Consider the following 23,047-nt stretch of genomic DNA (forward strand, 5'->3'; position numbering starts at 1 on the left):
ACCTACAGAATGGAAGAAGATATTTGCAAATGATATCTCTGATAAGGGGTTAATATCCAAAATATATTAAGAACTCCTACAACTCAACACTAAAAAAGTAAAGAATCCGATTAAAATGATCAGATGATGTGAATAGACATTTTTCCAAAGATGACTCACAGAAATGGCCGAGATACTCATGAAAATATGCTCAGCATCACTAGTTATTAGGGGAATGCAAATCAAAATTACAGTAAGATATTACCTCACACCTGTCAGAATGGCTAGTATCAAAAAGACAAGAAATAGCAGTCTTGGCAGGGATGTGGAGGAAAAGGAACCATTGCACACTGTTGTTAAAGATGTAAATTGGTGTAGCCACTCTGGAAAACAGTATGGAAGTTCTTCAAAAAACTAAAAATAGAAGTACTACATTATCCAGTAATTCCACTTCTGGGCATTTACCTGAAAAAAATGAAAACCCTAATTCAAAAAGATATGTGCACCCTTATGGTTATTGTGGTGGCATTTAGAATAGCCAAGACATGGAAGAAACCCAAGTATCCATCGATAGATGGATGGATAAAGGTAACATGGTATGTACACACCATGGACTATTCCTCAGCTACAAGAAAAATAAAATCTTTCCTTTTGTGACATGTATGACCCTAGAGGGTATTATGCTTAGTGAAATAAATCAGGCAAAGACAAATGCCATATGATTTCACTTATATGTGAAATCTAAACACAAATGTACAAATGAGCAAACAACAACAAGAATAGAAACAGACTCATGAGAACAAACTGGTGTTTGTCAGAGGGGAGGTGGGGAGGGATATAGGCAAAATAGGTGGAGGGGATTAAGAAGTACAAACTTCCAGTTATAGAATAAATAAGTCACGAGAACCATGTGGCTCTCTTGGGCCATTATGTCTTAGTTAAAATCAAGTTTCCTCTGATTTTCTGTTATGAAATTCTCAAGAGGGGAAAGATCTGTGCTGGTGAAATCACTTCACAGAAAAGAGTAGCCTTTCACAGAGAGGGAGGAACGATCAGGGAACTGCAGTTATAAATCCTATCCTCTTTCCTATATTATTATTATGGAATAACCCATCTCCCTTCCTAGTCTGTATACTCTGAGACAACAGAAAAGCCCTCTATCTTAATGTCCTTTGTGATTTTATGGACAAGTGTAGTTCTTGGACTCAATATCTTTTGAGTTCATAAATGAACCAATCAATGAATAGTGTATACATGAAAGGACAGAGACAGTTACCCTACATTTGAAAATAGGATTTCATATTGATGACTTGGAGGAGAGAGTTTTAACTGCACATAAAAGCAGCTAACATTTATGGATCTCCTTCTTTGGCCAGGTACTGTGTCAGGCACTTGATGTATTATCCTCACAATGAGGATTATCACTGTTATCCCTTTTTTTTGCAGGTGAAAAAAAGCACCGAAAAAATAAGAAATTTGTCCAAGGTAGTAAGTGACAGAGATGAGATGAGATGCAAGCCTGTGGAATCTGATTTAAAGTGCAATGCTCTGGGGCACCTGGGTGGCTCAGTAGGTTAAGCATCTGAGTTCGGCTCAGATCATGATCTCGTGGTCCATGGGTTTGAGTCCTGTGTCAGGCTTTGTGCTGACAGCTCAAAGTCTGGAGTCTGCTTTGAATTCTGTGTCTCACTCTTCTCTCTGCCCCTCCCCACTCATGCTCGCTCAGTGTCTCTCTCAAAAAAAAAAAAAAATAAATAAATAAATAAATAAATAAATAAATAAAATGCTATGTTCTGACCCACATTGTTATATTCTTTCGTTCTCTACAAATATGTATCTAATATGCAGCATGAAGCCCCAGACACTTGGAAGCTAGTGTATATTCCTAATCTGGGATGATGTGGACTGTGGGTCTTCCATATTGCCATGGTAGAACTTCAGCAATGGCCAAATTTCTCCTCTACAAACTGGGATGGTGTGGAGAGGGGCAGACCCCATAGTATTCTCATGAAGATTAAGTAATGTTCATTAACTGTCAATTCCTAGTAAGATATCAGTAAATGTAAGATATTTATTTTAGAGAAGAACAGTCTGCTTCTCAAACTGAAAAAGCTTCACTTTAGTTGTCTATGCATTAATTCATGTAGAAGTTCTTGACTACTTAATTACAGTTGATATTTGGGGGAGGAGAATTTAAAAACTAAATTGGGACCTGATCTTCCCTTCACATTCAGGCCTCAAGCCACACTTGACCTATGGAGGAGTGAAAATGTCAGTATTTATAGTAGATACCATAGATAAATTCACTTCAGAAAATCTGACAGATCTGACATGTAAGCTAAACACTTATCAAGCAAGTTGAGAAAATGTTATTTAGGCTACTTGGAAGTTCATCACAGACATTTAAAAGAAAAACCTTAAGGAATCTGTTTCATGATATTTTCAAGTTTCTGCTGGGAGCCTCAGGAAAGAGAACAATGAGTGGCAGACAAGTGTAGTTTTAACTCATTCACCAACCAACAAGATAGCTGGGGGTGGTTTTTAAGCACAGTTTTGCTAAGCAAAGAATTAGACCTCTCTTACCTGGGATGGATGAAAAATATCCACAAGTTTTATCAATTCCTCCAGTCCTGGCATCAAGTAAGCTCTCAGGCATGTTACCTCACGTTACTTAGGTGAAAAATAGGTACTTAAGTACCTCAGGTTACTTAGGTGAAAAATACCAACTGGTATTTTTACCATTTCATCCATCGTCATTAAATCATGATTAAGGTTTACCAGCTACCGCCTGCATACCAAACTACATTCAAGTGTTACAAGCTCCAAGATAACTGCTCCCCCCATGCCCTTGTGGTCTGAGCTCAGAAAGCAGCCAGAATCTGAGCCACACAGGTATATTTATCTCACTTACTAAACAACTTGCCTATCACTATTCTGCAGCAAGAAACTTATGATCCACAGGGGTTTAGAGTCATCTGGTTTAACTCTAGGTTATAAACACTGGAAAAGGTAATATGATCACACATTTGAATCACCTGCAAAATTGCTTTTTAATCCTGACACCCAGGCCATGATTTCAAAAAATGAAATTGACATGTCCTGTGATTGGACTGAGGCAGCTGTACTTTTAATGGCACTCTGGTGATTTAAATACACAGTTAAATTTAAGAAGTTCTACATCAGGAGAAGACAGCAAAGTTAATACAGAGAAACTGTGTCAGTTCAGCTGGCCCACCTTTCCCCACTACAGCCTTCAACAAGGCCTCACAGAGCAAATATAAGTCCCATTATCCAAGGTGCAGATAGATGTACTATCTGCTGGTCCTGTGACTTTGTTAATGTCATTTAACATTGCAGCCCTCTGCTTACCCCTAAAATATGTGATAATAATTTTTATTGTCATTTCAACTTCTATATGCACTTGTAAAGAGCAGAAAGGGCACAGGTGCTATATTAAACATGCAGGACTTGTAGTCAAAGATTAACAAATAGGAACACCTACCTGTTATTTGTTCAGGGGCCTCTCCCTCATTCCTTAGCTCACTCACCTAGATCCCTTCTCCTACCATGGTGCTTTGCCAATGAGCATTCACTTAATGGGTGGTCGAAATGAATTACCAAATGGTCTTAAGAGGGGTTTTGACCAGTGGATGTCTGAATTTCAAGAGACGAGATTGATTTAAAAGCTTTTCCTTAAAATATCTTTGATAGGGGTAGATTGAAATGCATTAATGCATTTGTTCCATCCATTCTTAAGAGCATACATTACTTGAATAATCACTGAGGTACCAGCTATGCACCAGGCACTATACTGGGAATGAAAAAAAAATTTATATTCTGTTGTGAGAGATAGACATGTGAGCATGTAATGCAATGCATTCTAATCACAGTGACAAGTAATGGTCCTAAAGTAATACTCTCAACATATTTTGGATTTGTTTCAACTTAAAGTATCAGACAAGATCTCATGACTTTTGAATAGGACTTGTAATAAAGTACTCCATATAACAGAAAAATCAAAATAAAACTATTTTGAAAATTGGGAAAATAAATTAGGTTTAGAAGAGGATAAACATGCAAATGATGTCTTCTTCCCATAACATCTTTTGCCCTCAGTTTTAATAACCTGGTACAGGTCATTTTGTCTGAAAATGACTATGTAGTTGACCCTTGAACTACATGGGTCCACTCTATTCAGATTTTTTTTTCAATAAAAACATCACAGTACTGTATTTTCTCTTCCTTACAATTTTCTTAGCATTTGCTTTTCTCTACCTTACTTTACTGTAAGATCATACAGTACATAGATCGTGTAGCATACAGTGTGTGTGTTAGTGGTAAGGCTTCCAGTCAACAATAGGCTATTAGTACTTAAGTTTTGGGAGAGTTAGAAATTATCCATTGATTTTTGCACAGGTGGAGTCAAAACCCTTAATCCTCACATTATTCAAGGGTCACCTGTAGTTGCTAACATTTCTAAGGCCTTACTATATTTCATATGTGTTACATAGAATACTTTATGTAACATAATAAAACCCTACAAGTTAGGTACAGAAAATGATATATGTTCTCCATTTGAAGAAACTGATTTATACAAATTAAAGAGCATTTTCAAGGTTATATTATACATGTGGGTTGAAATCCAGGTTTATTGGATTTTAAAACCCAAGCCCCTTACTATTGCAATTGTATTGACTCTCTAGCCAAAGACTGAGCAAGAGATGTGGTTCTAGCTTTCACAGAGCTGATGAAAGAGGATTGTGATTTTATAATTCACCTTTCGACAGCTCTATTCTTAGTTATCTAAGGGATTTTATGTAGTATGAAAATATCATTCATGGACCTAGACTGTAATGTCCCTGTGAGTCTGTGGCTTTGTAATAATCTATGTGAACCTTCTTCCTCACATGAGGATAGATGTATGAAAATCCAAGGTAATATCACATATACAATACATCAAGCAACCTCAAATAATCTTAAAAGAATGTGTGTGTGTGTGTGCGGTGGGTGAATGGTGGTGTTCCAAAAATGTTACAGGTATTTTTTCAAAAATAGCGTTTTAAATTTGTTCTTCTACACAGAGCCAATGGCTGTGTATATGTCTTCAAATGTCATTATAATTGTGGATGTTGGAATTAATAGACATCACTTATGCACTGGTAAATGTGTGACAATTTACTGGGGGAAAAAAAGGGAGTCCTGATTTTTAGTGTTTGCCTATTTCCATGATGTTAATACTCTCACCTTGGCTGACTTCAGTCTACCAATGTGACATCTCTCAATACAACGTTTGGAAAGAATAAACACAATGAGCTCTTATGAGTTTGTGTGAGAAACTCCAAAATATAACTGTCCAGAGACCAAAACAAAAATCTGTTGAAATTAGAAGTTTGAATTTTTCCTAGTTAATTGAAATTTATTAAGAAAATTTACCAAAGAAAGCAAATAAAGGTAATTAAGGAGAACTAGAACTAGAAAACTTTTAAACACTTTTTTTAATGCTAGTTTTCTTCAAAATGAAATAGGGGCACCTAGGTATCTCAGTTGGGTGTCTGATACTTGATTTCACTCGGATCATGATATCAGGGTCATGAGATTGGGCCCTGTGTCAGGCTCTGCGCTGAGTGAGGAGTCTGCTTAAGATTCCTTCTCTCCATCTCCTGCTCGCTGTCTCTATCTCTCTGCCTCTCTCTCAACATGACATAACACAGCATAACATAACAGCATTTCTATGTAATTGCTGACTGAGGTAAAAGCAAATCAACTTAGGGGAATGAAGATTATTGATATTGGGTACTTGAAACACTAAAACACAAAGGAATGTGTCTCACCTAAAGAAGTCCTGGCTGGAACAGCGTCCTTATTGATCCAGAAAGATACCCAGGATAGGACAACGATGAGTGTGCAGGGGATGTAGGTCTGGATGGTGAAGTATCCCATTCTTCTGCTCAGGTCAAAGTAGACAGACATGACCACATAATCTCCTGGAACAGAACAAAGATAGCACCATGCAAACCCTTATCAAAACTGAAAAGCATTTAGAATAGGAATCCCAGCAATAAACCCATGCTGATGTGGTCAATTAGTCAATGACAAAGGAGGCAAAAATGTACAATGAGTCTCCAATGAATAGTTTTGGAAAAATTGGAGCTACATGCAAAAGAATGACACTGGATGAATACCTTACACTATATGCAAAAATAAATTCAAAATGGGTTAACTTGAATGTAAGACCTGAAACCACAAAAATCCTAGAAGAAAACATAAGCAGTAAGCTCTTCAACATCAGTCTTAAACATATTTTTGGACCAGTCTCAGTCAAGCACAACAAAAGCTAAAATAAACAAACAAGATTACTTCAAACTGAAAAGCTTTTCAGTGGTGAAAGAAAGCATCAGCAAAATGAAAAGACAACCTACTGAATGGAAGAAGATATTTGCAAGTGATATATTTGATAAGAGGTTAATATCCAAAATATATAAAGCACTTACATAACTTAATATAAAAAATCCAATGAAAAAAATGGGTGGTACTTGAAAAGACATTTTTTCCAAAGAAGACCTACAAATGCCAAGAGGCACAAGAAAAGATGTTCAACATCACTAATCATCAGGGAAATGCAAATCAAAACCTCAGTGATATATCACTTTATACCTGTCATATTTGCTATTATCAAAAGGACAAAAAAAAAATAGCAAGTTATTGGAAGGGATGTGGAGAAAAGTCAACCACCCTTGTGTGCTGTTGCTAAGAAAATAATTTGGTGCAGCCAATATGGGAAGCAGTATGGAGGTTCCTCAAAAAATTAATAATAGAAATACCATACAATCTAACAATTCTACTTTTGGCTGTTTACCAAAAGAAAACAAAAACACCAATTTGAGGAGAAATATTCATTTCTATATTCATTGCCGCATTATTTACAATAGCTAAGATATAGAAGCAACCTAAGTGTCCATCCATAGACAAACTGATGAAGATGTAATATATGTACAATGGAATATTACTACACCATAAAAAATTAAATCTTGCCATTTGTAGTAGCATGGATGAACCTAGAGGGTATGATGCTAAGTTAAATAGAAAAAGACAAATTTCACTTATATGTGCAAACTAAAAAACAGAACAGAAACAGATTCATAGGTATAGGAAACAGACTGATTACCAGAGTGGGGAGGGGTTGGGGGTAGGTGAAATAGGTAAAGGTGATTAAGAGTTACAAACTTCTAGTTATAAAACATAAGCCGTAAGGATATAGCCAATAATATTGTAATAATTTTATATGGTAACAGATATTAACTAGATGTATCATGGAGATCGTTTTGTAATGTATAAAAATACCGAATCACCATGAGGTATACCTAAAGCCAGTAGGTTATTTTATGTCGATTATACTTCAGTAAAAAACTGCAAAGCATTTGAAAATAAGCATATATTGAATTCTCATGTTCACACATTTGAGAGTTCTGTACAAGGGGTATGTTGAAAACTATCTTTTGCCCATTTGGGTTAAAAAAAAAAACAGATTAAACTGACTTCTGATCCTTTCATAAGTAATATGACCACTAGATGAAAGGAAACCTTTCGAGCATATTGATAATATTTTTTTCTTTGAGGTGGTTTTTGATGGTGCCTTGGCTGCCTACTTAAATATATACAATATAAAACTTTTTGCTTCGTGGGTAGGGAAGGAAACAGTGCCTATAATGAACCCTAAGATTTGTAACAATTTCCTCTTATTCTCAGGACCTTTCTCTATGCAAGCCACAGAACAATATTCTGGTGAGTGACACCAGTAAGTACCTATTTTACCCAGTTTATAACCAAATTTCTATGCTGAGACATTTTTCTCATGTTTCATTGAATCTTATGGCTTTCCTTCATAACACTGCAATTCTTAGTTTCTCATTCATATGTGTGGCTATTTTTATAAATATCTGTCCTATTAGAATTTATTGCACAAGTTCACAGTGTCTCTTTTAGCATACTGTTGCACTATCAGTACTTAGCATCCTAATTGACTCCAAATAGGTATTCAGTAACATTTGTTGAATGAATGATCAAAACAAAGAATCATGTCTTGCATTTTGTATGATTCCAAGTGAAATTTTAGGGAATTACATTTTTTAACTAGATAATATGCTATGGAGACACATTTCAGTTACTATACAATTATATTTTCTTTATACTCTTAGAGAATATTAGTTTCAAAGACTATGTCTGCTCTTGCAATGGGAGATGAACCTGAGAACACTTCTCAAATCTTGTTTCTTTTCTTTACTAAATTATAATTTGTTATAGAATACATAAAGAACAAAATACAAATCCTGTGTTTTGGTTTAATTATTTGGCTTTGTGCCTATGTTTCTCTACTTATTTAGGAGATTTAGATTTGATTTGAAAATCAAGTACTTTAGAAGCCTCAGGCAGAGATGACTGACTTAGCAGAATGAGTTATGACTCCTCAGTCCAGGTCTTCCTTCCCACTTGCAAGTGTCATTCCACACCCTTCCAAGCTGATGAGACAGGAAACCCCCTTGGTTACTCCTCCAAGAAGTAATGATTTTCCTCTAATCCTGCAGTTTCCTAAGTGGGGTTATGAAACCTCCTAACACTGCCTTTTGGTGGATTAATGTACTGTCATTTGTCCAAGTCAGGCTTGGTTAAGTCAGTGACAGTGACCCAGACACTAACTGGGAAATTCAACTTCCATTTGACCACAAGTTCCCTCTCAGAGATCAATGAGTAGCCATTATTTAGCAACTATTCCTGAAGACATAAAGGTAGGAATTTCTCACTGATATTAAGTAGGTCTTGATTAGTTTATGCTTCTCTCTGTTGATTTATCTGAACTTAAGCTCTGTAAAGTCATGGCATTTCATAAATTAGTTTGGTCTCTACTTTTCTTCTAATTTAGAATATAACAGACACAGGCTATGATCGTGGAGTAAAAACATTTCATTTGAGATTATCCCTAGGAATGTCTGTCTTTTTCTTTCCTTTTTCTTTGATCAGAATACCAAAGGCAAATTCAAGTTCTCATATGCTAGATAGGAAAAACAAGGCAAGGTTTTCTTTTTAAATAATTAATATTCAGTGGCACTTTTTCTCCCTATTTTCAGAGTCCTTGAGAGTTTTCTGCACATTTTAAACACGTGTTTAAGTGAGACTTTACAAATTAAAATATTTTAAATAAATCTACACAATATTAGTAATTTCGTTTTACTTCGTATCATGTAAGTGAATGAGAATCTATACTTTGGCATTAATGATCTGATTCTTTTAAAGGTGAACTTTAATTTTGTCTGAAGTTAACAAGATAGTTATCTAATTCAATTCTCCACTTCCTTTCAGGTCAGAATCTAAACTTCCATAGCTTATTTATCTATCAATTTCTATTTTAAGGTAATAGCTTCTGAGCATCTTTCATTTTTGCCAGCAAATCCAAAGCTTTTCTACCACTAGATTAAGAATTCAAACTTGGGAACAGGCCATTTAAAAGCAAAGCAGCTTCACAGTGACAGCCTGATGCCTGTCTTATCTCTAAGGCCACATCCCTTTTTGTATTTTTAAAAACTCTGGGCCAAGAAGCCTATAAAATCAAATCCTCTGAAAGTGCCACATCAGTGATTCCTAAGCCCAAAAGGTTTAAATGCCAACCAAGTCAAAAGTGGTTATTTCACCCACTTCAAATATATTTCATCTATTGATTTATTCTAACATATGATATTTAAAGTCATAGCATTTTATAAATTAGTTTAGTCCCTCTTTGTGTCCTAATTTAGCATATAATAGACACAAGCTATAACTGAAAAGAGAGGAAAGAATTTGAATGACACCCACTAAGGTCCATTCTTTCTTTATTGTTTTATAAGCTTATGTCTGGTTTTATGAAGAGACCATCAATGTCAATTAATAATGAATTTCATTTTTTTAAGCTATGTTGTTAATCATTTAAACCTTTAAAATTCAGCGTTTATTAGGGTGTTTAGGATTTTATTTCATATATAAAACTATTTCCTAAAAACTTAAAGATTCCACAGTAGAAAAGTCTTCCACCCCAATGAACATCTGAAATAATGAAAACAAGTATTTTCTGGTTACCTACCATATAGTAACAAGGACCTACTGTGTACAGAGACTGGGGCTGAATGATTTGCATATATTATCTCAACATCATCAATACTTTGTCAGGACAGTTAGTAAAACAAATACTTCACTTTGTTCCTCACTCATGACTCTTATTCCACTTAAATATCATTGAATAGAGTATATATTATTCTACTAGATTGACTTGAAGGCATTATTGGTACTATGCTTTTCTTTACATTTTTTTTTATAGTCTCTTCTTTATTTAAATCAACAAACATTTTTGAATCACTGCTATGCATAGAGCATTCTATTAGGGAATATGGAGATTAAGACCAATGGAATCTCACAACTTATTCTAAATTAAATAGATTAAATGGGGAAAAGATAATTTTCTTTTGACTATAATTAAGATAGAGACATGTATTGATACAATGCATTAGATCTAATTTTATCACCCCTTATTAAATGCTTGAATCTGTGGTATCCTTCTCTGAGGTTGCTTTTGACCATAGGAAAGCAGGAGAGTTGCTTGGCCACATTTTCCTTTGGGGAGTTTGTTTTTAAATTAGATCTGTAAATCACCTCACAAAAATAAATTTAAAATGGACTGAAGATCCAAGTGTGATCCTACACAAGGAAAACTACAAGAGAATATCTTTATAATCTTACTGTAAAAAGGCATAAAACATAAAAAGCATAATGGAAAAAATATTACGTCTTTAGCATGTACAAGAACTCATGGGGCACCTGGGTGGCTCAGTTGGTTAAGCATCTGACTTTGACTCAGGTCCTGATCTCACAGTTGGTGGGTTCAAGCTCTGCATGGGGCTCTGTGCTGACAGCCCAGAGCTTGAAGCCTGCTTCAGATTCTGTGTCTCCCTCTCCATCTGCCCCTTCCCCGCTCATCCTCTGTCTCTCTCTCTCTGTGTCAAAACTAAAACAAAACATTAAAAAAATTTTAAAAAAGGTACAACTCCCGTATTATAAAGAATGCTTTAGGGGTGCTTGACTGACTCAGTTGGTAGAGCAATGTGACTCTCCATCTTGGGGATGTGAGTTAGTCCCAGGTTGGGAAGAGAGTTTACTTACCAAGATAGACAGACAGACAGATGACAACTTAAAAAAATTTTTTTAAAGAATTCTTTAGGCAATTTTAAAAGGCAAAATACCACAGCCGAATAATCTATCTCCAAAATAAGAAATCAAAGGCTAATATCACTGATACATAAACAATTCCCATTAATCATTGAGAAAAGAAACCCAAATTTTTAACTAGGTTAAACAAAATGAATGGCAAATGAATGGATAAATGAAGAGTCTCAACTTTGGTAGTGATCAGTGAAAGGCCAAGTGAAAGTATTTCATTTTCAGCCTATTACATTGGGGGACAAAAAATTTACAGTACAGACAACATGTAAACAAAGAGCTGCACACTCTAGGTGGGGGTATACTTCACTTTTTGAAAGGTAATATGGAAATAACTTTTTCAAAAATATATTTAACTTTAAGATATCTAGAATAAATACTTTTTCCCCAAAAAATGCTTTGTAAATATTGCCTTTCAAGTGGCATGAAGTTTTTCTCCAGGTTTGTTGTGTGCTCAAAAGAATGAGTAGCATACCTTGGGCACAATCACAGTCCCTGAGCTTATGGAGTCTAGAGTATTATGGGGAAGTAATGACTTAAAAATTTAAATGGTAAATGGCTGCTAACTTCTATACATTCTGTTCCCATGTGTTTCTGTGTCCATCACCTGCCCACCATTCCCAATGATGCTCAGAGTCTTATTAATTTTTCTGGAATTACATTCAACATTCTTTCAGTAACTAGATCCTGTGAAGTCAGGGGAAGGGAAACACGACTAAACTGTAATCCTTGCCATCAAAGACTCCTCAGGCTAAGAAAGACCTAGGGATATGGCATCACTACTCAATGGCAAAGGGTCTATCAAAACATATATATGATAACATGTCATTTTTTTTTTAAGTTTATTTATTTATTTTGGGAGAGTGCACCTTCCTGCGGGGGAGGGTCAGAGAGAGAAGGAGAGAGATAATCCCAAGCAGGCTCTGTGCTGTCAGTGTGGAGCCTGACATGGGACTCCATCCCGTCATCCGTGAGATCATGACCTGAGCACAAATCAAGAGTTGGATGCTCAACTGATTGAGCCAGTCAGGTGCTCAGTACCATAATTAAGTTTCTGGCAAGAAACATTTCTGAAATTTCTGCATAAATATTCCAATCTTTGAGAGCCTTAAAGAGATCCATGTTCCTCCTCACAGTCCAGACCCTTTAGTCTGGCATGGGAGGCTGTCTATAATCTGAATTTAACCTAAACCTTTCTCACTATTTCCTTCATGTTCTTTAAGCCCTAGACAAAGTAAATTAAATATTTTTCATTTCACACTTCTATGATCTTTCTGTCAGGAAGATCTGACCTCCTCTGTCTCTCTCAGATTCCTAGCTCATCTCCTTGCTCCTTTTCCTCATTCTAATTTCCCAATGTCCCAACACCACCACACTACCATACACACGTGCTCTGTACTATGACTAGACTTGTGCTAAGATGGTAGTTACCTTAAGTGAAATATAGAATTAAAATTCAAATATCTATTCCTCCAGTTCATCAAGGGCATTTCAAATGCTCAGTAACTATACACAGTTTGTAAGTACTATATTGCGATAGTACAGATTTTAGAAAAGCTACCTCATCTTGGAAAACTCAGTTGGACAGTGCTAGTTTAGACCAATCTTTCTAAAATGCATTTCTGCTCATGCCATTCCCTTCATGTTTCTCAGTATACAATCCATACTGCTTAACATATGCTTCTAGTCCATTTTACCTCGATCCATACTGAACGATCCCAGCTGTATCTCACACCATTTATCATCTCTCCATTTAATGCCCACCTAACCTGATTTACTTTCTACTCTGCCAAGGGGTATTGCTCATTCTTATGTCTTCATTTACCTGTTACCTCCAATTTCTGGAATACCCCCTGCTCCTTTGATCATGTCACACACATATACATTCCTCTAAACCCTTCAATAAGTATCCAATGATATCAGTACACACTAAAATCCTTTAACTTGCCCTTTAAGACTTTGTATGGTCTTTCCCCTGACTCTAGCCTCTAACTTCATCTTAAATAGTATTCCCTACACTCCAACTGGGGTTCTTGTGATTCCTTAAATGGCCCTGCTACTTCTTGCCTTCGGATCTTTTCATATGCTGATTGTCTTGGCTAAAATTCTAATATACCTATTTTATTTAATTAACTCCATTCTGCCTTCAGATGTCCATTAATTTATCCCATCATCAAAGAAATCAATAGCTCTAATGTCTTCAGTAAAACCTCATAGTAGGTATGACTATTAGAGAACTGATCACAATTCAAAGTCTATGATTGGTGTGAATGTTGGATTACAATCTATAATTAGTTCACGAGTTCCACGAGGGAAATAGCCATACCTATTCATCTATTTTAGTCACAGCATCTAGTACAGTGCCTGGTACAGAATGAGTTCAACAATTATTTGTTAAGTGAATAAATGTTTTAGCTTAGAAAGTCATGCAGAAAATCTTGGGTGAGCTCTATATCAAAAACATTTAAGAACAAGGCAGAGATCACCATGAGCTTTTAAAATATTAAGCTTTCACTTTAGAAATTATTGCTTCTGGAAATATTTTTAGTGGGCACCTTGCTGAACTTAATCCCTGGAGATGTGAATATAAGGTCACAGTGAGCTGTTAGCAATCTTAACCACTTGCCAAGAAGAAAAAAGGGATAGGAAATCAGTTATATCAGAGTGACCGCATTATGCTTATTAAAAAATCAATTGGCGATTTGAGTTTCTCAGCCAGATTCAATTAATGAGAGAAGAAAACAAAGGGGCTTGGCTGCTGAAACAGATCAATCAGTCTTCTCCATTAAGTCTAATAGTGTGTTTTCATTTCAAAACTTCGCCATTTTTATTCCATCTATTATTTCTTTAAACTCATATATGGAAAAAAATAACAATTTGAAAAATTAAAATGGAAAATTAAAGTATAATTTATACTTTTTAAATTTTTTTCTAGGCTAAATCTATCTTTTAAAGTCTCCCTCTGGCTTCTCCACTGAGCAAAGAGAGGATAGGATTATGAAGACATCTGCTTCAAGTTATATTCCCTAGAAGCAGAGGTGGAGTCAAGAATTCCTGCTGGGTTGAGTTACTTGTGGGTTTAAGCTTTCAGAAGAAGGGGAGTGAGAGAAGGAAGCAAGAACTGGCAGTGGGAAAAACTACTAAGCATAGATTTGCTTCAGCCTAAGGAGGAAAGCTTCTAGGAGATTCTGGAACAAAGTACACCACAGAGTTAGTGCCACCTGGAGGCAAGAGCAGCAGCCACGTGTACTCTGTAGGCTAAAGTGTAATGGTCTTAATCTCCTTGTTGAGATGGTTCTGTCTTGGTCAAAGGCAATTCTGGAGAGAAGGAACAGTGGTGAGCTGTAAGCAGTCACCCCTTACAACACCTGGAGGATGGATACACCAGCTCAGAGAAGATGGGAAGGAGGGTACATCAAAAACATCTGCTCTAAGGACTGTGATGTCAGACTGGCTTGGTTCACAAGTCCTAGTCCTGTCACTAACTGGTTGTGCGATTTGGGGAAAATGCCTTAATTCTCTGAGTCTCAAGTTCCTTACATGTAAAGTAGGGATACTAAGAAAACTCACCTCATAGGGTTATTTTGAACCTGAAATGAGTGAATGCATGTAAAGTGTCTGGTATAATTCATGGCACATAATAAAGAGCCCATTAATGTAATTTATTAGTACAAACTAGCATAATCTGTGTAATATTATTAACACCATTCTGGCACATACAAGCATGGAGGAAATAGTACTCCAAAAGAGAACTGGTTAGAAAGGGTCTGAGAATTTATCTATATCAACCTATTCTATCCTCTTAAAGATAGAGGGGCAGTTGAGATCCATCAAAGAAGTTTGGTGTTTTATCTAAGAACACAGAGCTATCTTGTGGCAGACCCCAGACTTCTGCCTCCCAAAGCAACACTATTTTTGTAGTAAACAGCTCGTTCATTTAAAAAAAAAAAAAAGCTTCATTTTTGAGAGAGAGACAGAGTGTGAGCAGGGGTGGGGCAGAGAGCGAGGGAGACATGGAATCTGAAGGAGGCTCCAGGCTCTGAGCTGTCAGCACAGAGCCTGACACGGAGCTCGAACTCACAAGCTGTGAGATCATGACCTGAGCCGAAGTCAGATACTTAACTGACTGAGTCACCCAGGTGCCCACAGCCTGTTTATTTTGAGCCAATGGCTAGGATCATGGAAAAAAAGCATGATTTGGATAACTGGGGGCTCAAACCACAAAGAGAAAAATTCTTTTCATTTGCTCTTGAACCTTTTATGATAGGCAAATTACTTTTAGGAGAATGGAAACTTAACCATACTAGAGATTTCCTCCTGGAGAATAGCTTCACATAGAAGGAAGCTTAATATTTGTAAAGATTCCAGAGATGAGTGGTTTTCTCTAGATTTGTGCAGTGAACCTAAGTGTTTGCTAATAACTCAGTTCTCTGTATTTCTGTCCTAGAAAATTCTCTTTACTAGTGTAAATCACTTCCCTTTCTCACCCTCTGAAGAAGCCACCACAATTTCTTAGCTCAGTGTGACCTTTTGTAATACAATTCATTGTTTTGGGTCCATTGTCAAATTCCAACAATGTAGCAAATAATTCACCTTGGGATTTATATAAATAAAACAACTCTGGCTCAGAAGTCTAAAGCTGAAGATACAAATGAATGTGTTTGCCACTTTGATCCATCCAAAAAGAATGCAATTTCTCAGCATAATTAAATCTAACTCCTAGAAACATCTGACTAGATACTAAAACATGTTTTATGTAAATTCAGAGTAGGTTGTAGTAGCAGGAAATATACTGAATCCAGTTCCAGAATTCAAGTTACTACTAATGACATTAACAAGGTTCAGAGACAAGGGCAAATTGTTTACATTCTCCCAGTAAAATAGAGATAATCATACCTATTGCTAAGGCTGTTGTGAAAACCACATTTGCTAATTGTAGCAAAAGTGCTTTGTAAAATTCAGAGACGATGATACAGTTGTTTTGCAAAATAACTTCTATGGCATTGGTAAGTGAGCTTCCTCCTGAGGTGATATCTATATATTTTTTATCCTTTGTTAAAAGGCTACCTGAAACCATCAGGAATAATAGTAAAGCGTTCAGTCTTGTTCTTGTTTGTATGAACATCAGTGTGTCCATGAAAATCATTAATACCATCATTTTAACATAGTTCACAGATTTGTGTCATAAAAATCATCTGTTCAATGATTCACTGTTCAATATGTAACTGAAGTATGGACTAGTTATATATCAATAGCTTGGTAGTCAAAGGTGACAAAATATCCTTTTATGTATGTACTGTGACACCACCAGATCTCCAAATTTCTCTCTTTGAGAAGTCCCATTGTAGGGGAGATTTTAAAATGTGAATTCATATTCCACTCAGCTCTCATGGCTCTAAGTTGCTGACTGGAAATATTGTCAATGGCTCAGGAGAGAGAGAGATACCTGTAAGAAGCACACACCATAGCATAGTTAAATCTGTCAACTTGAACAAGAAAATTAAACTGGGCTAATAGAGGTATCACTGGATATTTGAGAAATCCTAAGAAAAGTAGCAGTTGTTTACTTCCAGCCAACCACAGGTAAGTGCTCGATGAGGAAGGACTTCATGCTCCTTGTAATTAGAGGTTATAACTGATTTGTCACAGTTGTGATCCCAGGGCCACAGCAAATGGGTCAATATGTTATATTTTTCCATCCTGACATGTACATGATGAGACTGCACTTCACAGAGGAAAAGTACAGAAATTCTACTTGTGACCTTCAGAAAGAAACAAGATTTCCCAATATGAAAGGCATAGTCCACAGGTCTGTTCATGAAGAATGGAGTCTTTAGCCCCGGGCAGCCAGTTTCCTCTATTTTCCCTCACCTATTAAACAGGAATTTCCACACTTTTGGAAAATACTGGAAAGTAAAGATTCCACTCTTTCTTCTGCTTCATTCCTTCTGTTGTCTGATAGGCAAAATTGAGACACATGCCCACTTAGGTGTTTCCTTACTGGACAGATCTAATAATTTCTTGCATCTGTTCTCCATTTGGTAAGGTCTCCTGAGTCAAGCCAAGGACTAATTTTTAGAGGCTAATCTAGAAGTTTGTCCTACTCAGTCCCTACTTTAGGTACTGAATTGTTCTCAGCCAGCTATTCTAAGCGAGTAATTGGTCTTGTACACCAACTTCTCCTCTGAGTTGGGTGATGCCAAAAGTTAGATATGCCTGATAAATTAGTAAGAATCCCGACTGTGATTACAAATGTATCTTCCAAATCAATGCTACCCCCAATAAAGATGGTATTAGAATTCTGTTGGGTTTATAGAGGTATGCCACAAATGGTTTCAAAATCAGGAGGCAAAGAGCAAAAGGTTGTTAATGACTTTAATTCAAACCCAGAAAACTGTTCTGGAGAAATAACCATGTCAGTAGAAATATTGTAATTTCTTGTTTTTATTCATTTGATGGGCCCAGCATAATTTTGTGTTTGAAGCCAGACCTGATTAATCTAACCCAGGCACTGACATTTTCTTAAAGAAAAGACTCCACAGCAGTTGAGAAACCTAATGTTATCAGAACACCAAGCTTTCTAAAACAGCTTTGAAAGCAGCTGGAAAAAGAACATCCAAATTCAGGCAACTGCAGGCAATGGTTGCAAAAGGTCAAATCACAAAATGTTCCCCAAGATGTCAAATCACTCCTGGGGATACTCTGCAAAACTGTAAGCTTAAAAACTTGACCTCACTTGCTCTTTGTTCAATGCCCAAGCAGTCAGTTTTAAAGCTTCCCACCCCCATCCTCCACTGGAATTCTCTCACCCTGGAAGTTTTACATTTTGTGATATTCAAGATAATTTTTAGGATGTCTGGTAAAAAATCATTACTAATATATTTTTTAAAACTCTGTAAATCATATAAAACTACATAGAGTTCTAAAACACTCAGCTTCTCTGAGAAAGGAAGCTTTATTTTGGTAGGGAAAGCACTAGACTCAAAGTCAGCAGACCTATGCTCTAATTCCTGCCTGTTTATGATCTTGTTGTGTGATCTTGGGTAAATCCATTTTCCTTTCTGTTTTTTTTTTGTCTTTTTTGTAAGATAAAACTAAATCAGTTAGATAATGAATCTTGTGGAGACCCTACATAAAATGTTAATTATTCTTTTAATATTAAATTTATTATTAGGGATGTTTCAAGCTACATATTGAAACATATATTCAAATTTCACCAACAGGAGTTGTAAAATCTATGAAACATGAAGAAATATTTGACAAAAAGTAAAATAAAAACTGGCTATTTCTTAGTTTGGCATTAATTTGCTCGACAACCTTAAGCAGGTTTCTTAACTTGTCTGGTCTCAGCTTCAGCACATGGAAAAATAGGGATAATAGTCATCCGTACCTACTAGAATTCTAGTGAAGTTTAAGGGGAATGATTGCTGTAGAGTGTTTGGAACAGGGACTGAGGCATCCTAGGTCTTAATAAATGTTACTGACCTTTATTACCGTTACTTTTTTTTCCTTTTCCTAATGTTTTCACTGAACTGAGAGGGTCTTATGACCTTGAAAAACTAGTTTAGATCAGAGCTGTTGGTTTTGATTTGTATCTACAATAAACATTCAATTTTCTCCACCATCAGGAAGTCAAATCTTAGTCCCATTCCTTCCTTCTCTGATTTTAAATGTAAGAATTCTATAGCTGTACATCTGACAGAACCTCTTTTCTTGCACTGTAATGGCCTTGGAGTCAAAGACAAGAGAGCAGAACAATCTATCGTCTTCCTTCCCCTGAAAAGACTCCACTGCAGACATAACAACTTAAGAAGCCACAGTGTAGCCAGGATATAAGAATGCCCCTAGTAGGGGTCAGCAGGCCTTGTACTCAATACCTGACACTATCTACTCAAGACTCCACCCCAGGGCTGATGAGATGACATGTGTCCTCTACTCAACTATGAGACAGAGTCATCTCCTTTTATCCACCAAAAAGCCCTTGTTGTGACTTGATTAATAAAAGAAAGTAATATAAAGAGTTGAGAAAAGCATGCAACCACATCCATTTTCTGATTATACTGAGATTCACATCTCAAGGCTTTTTGCTTTGTATGTCAGAGAATGAATTCTAGCATCGACCTGTTTGCCACATGGAATGTTGTGTCTCTTTCACTTTATGAAGGATAGTCTAGATTAGGGGGTTGATGCTCAGCATTCTTTGTCCACAGGGAAGATAAAGAATTGTGTTTTTGAACAAAATGGGCTTCTGGGAGCAAATGTTCTAGGAGAGAAATTATGTGAACCAATGTATGTAGGTATCTGCCTCATATTTGGCTTCTGCTATTGCAGGATTGATATAAGAGATTATTAAAGGCCCTCCAAGTCTTTTCTTTTCTTTGTTTTTTTTTTTTTTTGAGTTGGCACTTGTTTTATTTTCACAGATGGTATTCCATGTCTAATTAGCATCAAGAACAATGGTGTAATGCTCTGCTCACCAAAAACTGAAAGTGTCTTTGGCCTCATTATATAGAGGGTTTTCAGTACTTTCATTGCTGAATTAGAATTTGGATTTGATCCTAGGGTGTCAAAGCTGAAAGAGAATTTAGAGATCAGGCCAGTTCCTTCATTTTCCAGATGAGAAAGTAAACCTCTGAGGAATACCAGAGCTTGCCAAAGGTCACACGATAGAACTTTCACCAGAAGCTAGGTCTCTCAATTTACCTCCAAGAGCCTTCTTATTTTCATTAATACTGTCATTTGAATAACTAAATTGTGAGTTGTAAAATTGAAGTATGGTTTTATGCATTAAACATTTAATTAGATGTTCTCTCTCTTTCCCATGCTTGAGTTCCTAAATAAACTTCAGAGTTAACCAATTCTTTCTGTGGAGTAACCATTTTTATGGTTTGCAAATAAGAAGGAAAAAATATTAATTGTAGAGAGCTGTTATTTGCCAAGAACTATTGTTCTCTCAGCATTGAGGCAAGAACTTCTTGTCAGCTGATCCCAAGAGATCTCTCAAGGAGGATTTGATGTTGACATTCATAAAATTGTAGCCTACTTGGAATCTGGTATTTAAATAATGGCAAATTGAAGTCCCTTGCTTCCCTTCTATAACCTTCTTGGAAGGAAGAAAAAAATACCACTCTTTGTTTTCAATCAGTTTCTAAAGGATGTGTGATTTGTAGAATTTATTAACACTAATCTATAGCTCCTTTGGCCCAACCAATTCTTTGACAACATATTGGATTTGATGGCATGAAGAAGTAATTGGAAAAATTCACAAAACCTAGTTTTCAAGCTATAGGATATTAAAGAATTGAAAATAGCTGCTTTAAATTAAATATTACTATATTTAATCTTTATATTGGTAGGGAAGATACTCCTGGCCATGTTTTAAGACTTCCGTTCTGCAAAAAGAGAAGATCTCTCTCTCTTTTCTTGTTTGCCATGTATGTTTTGGTGAACAATCTGCAATCTGCCACAATGTCAAATTCACCAAGCTTACATGCAGCTCATCTTGTTTTTAAGCTATAAGATTTTAATTTCATTAGTAATTAAGGGTACACTACAATGTGTATCTCAAATAAACTGAATTATGGAAGACAGACTCTTATAGTAGTCATACAATGAAGAGAGAGGGAATAGGAACCGGCCTGCTGGAATAAGACATCTGTATTACACATCAACATCAATGGCAAATATTTCTCCAATTCTTCTTAAGAGATAAATACCAGGCAAGTTAGAAGCGGAAAAGTTTTGTTAAGCAAACAAAAACAACAACACCTATAGGCACAGAAAAAACTTAGACCCTCAAAAAACAGATAAAAATTGGCCAAGTAAAACAAATAAGAAAAACTAGTTAAACTTCTCAGGCATACTAAATTTTATCAAATATATTATACCAAGGCATTTTAGCAAAATAAAGTATTAAACTATACTTAGTAGACATATACATCTATTTTCATAACTATTTCATTACAGATTGATTGACTTTAATGTACTTGAATAAAGAATTATCTGAGATCAGTGGTGACTAAACATAAAGTAAGGAAGGCAGACATCCCCAGCCATTCTTTGCATGAACATGAATTCTACTATTTAATGCAGACTCAAGGCCAAAAATTATTGGGATAGGTTTTACTTCCAGTATAGATTCTTTTCATGTAAGATCATAAAAATACAACACAAGGCGATGTGCCCAATTTAGAAATTACGTGAGGCAGCCACTATTAACACAGTTCCCAATAAGGGACAAGAAAAGCTAAATCTGATATACCAGGGCTCATCATGGGAGCAGAATAATCAAGTACAAGGAACTAGAACAGTCTGAAAATAGGAAACATCATGCCCTAACAGTCATTCAATCAAGGTTGATTTGATTGTTTTGATGACTAAAATAATCCACGTGAGAAATCCAAAATGAGTGTAAAGAATTCAGTGTCCTGTACACACATACACACACAGTGCTCAAAACTTAGTTAGAGCCATCTCTACAAAAGCTGATGAAAACATTGCTTGAAATGAAACATAGGGGCAGATGTGTTTTCAAAAAACAATGGTTACTTTTAAAGGAACTGTTGACATTTAACTTTCAAATCTGAAATTAAAAATGAAGTAGAACCTGGTGCAGTATATGTCTGAAATGAATTAGAGCCTTGATTTCCCAGTGGCATAACTGAGACAGTGTTTGAATTTAAAAACTGTTCCATATTTTATGAGCACCCTAAAATTTTGATATAGAATAGCAATGCTAAAATGACTTTGGCCAAAATGAACTACCAAAGACCTGCACTGAGAGAGACCCCAGTTGCCAGGAGTGGATATGCAGATGGGAGGGGGGCTCACTAACTGCCCAAAGACCCCTACTGCCCTTTGACCTCACTATGCAATGAACCTAGAACATTTTTAGTAGGGAAGTCTTTCATAAAAGGCTTTTAATTATTGGGCAATACTGAGACAAAGTGAAAACTTTTTGAGGACTACATTTTTACCATATTTTAGGCATTTTAGGGCTATTCTTTTACTTATTTTTGGCTGTTACCAAATTGAAATCTCTGAAAGAAAAGAACAGCTTACCACAGGGTTCAAAGGGTATCCTTCTTCTATAGCTCATCTTTGGAGAAAGACATAAAAAATGTGGTGACATAAACATTCCCTGCAACCCCTCATGGCTCCTCTATAGAGTCTGACCATTGTTCTTGTTAAGAAAAGACACTGATAAAGAATAGAATACAGACAGAGTCTCTTTGTTCCTAGTTCTAGAGTAATTCCTTTAAACAACTATTGCTTTAGAGTTAAGTGAAAGATGTACTAATAGAAAAAGAGAATGCATGTAGCTTAGACTTTAGAATTAGAAGACATCTCAAGGATCATCTAATCCAGCTGTAAGTGAAGCTCAGGGTTAAAATGATACATCCAGGACCACACAATTAGTTAGCATCAGATCTAAAATATGGAATTCCAGGAGGCTGATTCTCAATTTCCATGCTGAATTTCCATTAAAAGTGTTGCACATATTTTTTGCTGCATGCACTGACAAAATAACACAATAACCAAAACTACACAAATATGCAATTCTAGATATCAACTTGTTCAATAGCTGCATCTTAGAAATGAAGAGAGGGAAGCCCTCACCCCTCAACCTTCCTCCCAGAGAACTGGAAGCTATCAGTGATCCTCTGTCATAGGTTACTATGTGTAATGTGGTGTAAGAGGGAGAGGAGAGCAGAGAAAGGAACTTGACATTGGAGAAAATTGATTATCTGCCTGCTGGGAGCTGAGCTTGGAGCAACAGCATTTTGCAAGTACTTAGGTTTCCTCACTACATGTCACAGGAAGGGAAACC

The 23,047-nt window shown here is 36.1% G+C and overlaps 1 protein-coding gene across 2 annotated transcripts in view; it reads right to left on the minus strand.

The window, feature by feature from the left end:
• The window catches only part of GABRG2 (gamma-aminobutyric acid type A receptor subunit gamma2), a 113,843-nt gene that overhangs the window by 13,530 nt on the left and 77,266 nt on the right, over positions 1 to 23,047 (minus strand). For both annotated transcript variants that reach the window (XM_015067006.3, XM_015067007.3), the window contains exon 7: positions 5,811 to 5,963. In XM_015067006.3, the coding sequence (XP_014922492.1) occupies positions 5,811 to 5,963 (153 nt within the window). The remainder of the gene's footprint in view (positions 1 to 5,810; positions 5,964 to 23,047) is intronic.

The sequence above is a fragment of the Acinonyx jubatus genome, chromosome A1 (assembly GCF_027475565.1).
Source record: "Acinonyx jubatus isolate Ajub_Pintada_27869175 chromosome A1, VMU_Ajub_asm_v1.0, whole genome shotgun sequence".
In the NCBI taxonomy this organism is placed as follows: domain Eukaryota; kingdom Metazoa; phylum Chordata; class Mammalia; order Carnivora; family Felidae; genus Acinonyx; species Acinonyx jubatus.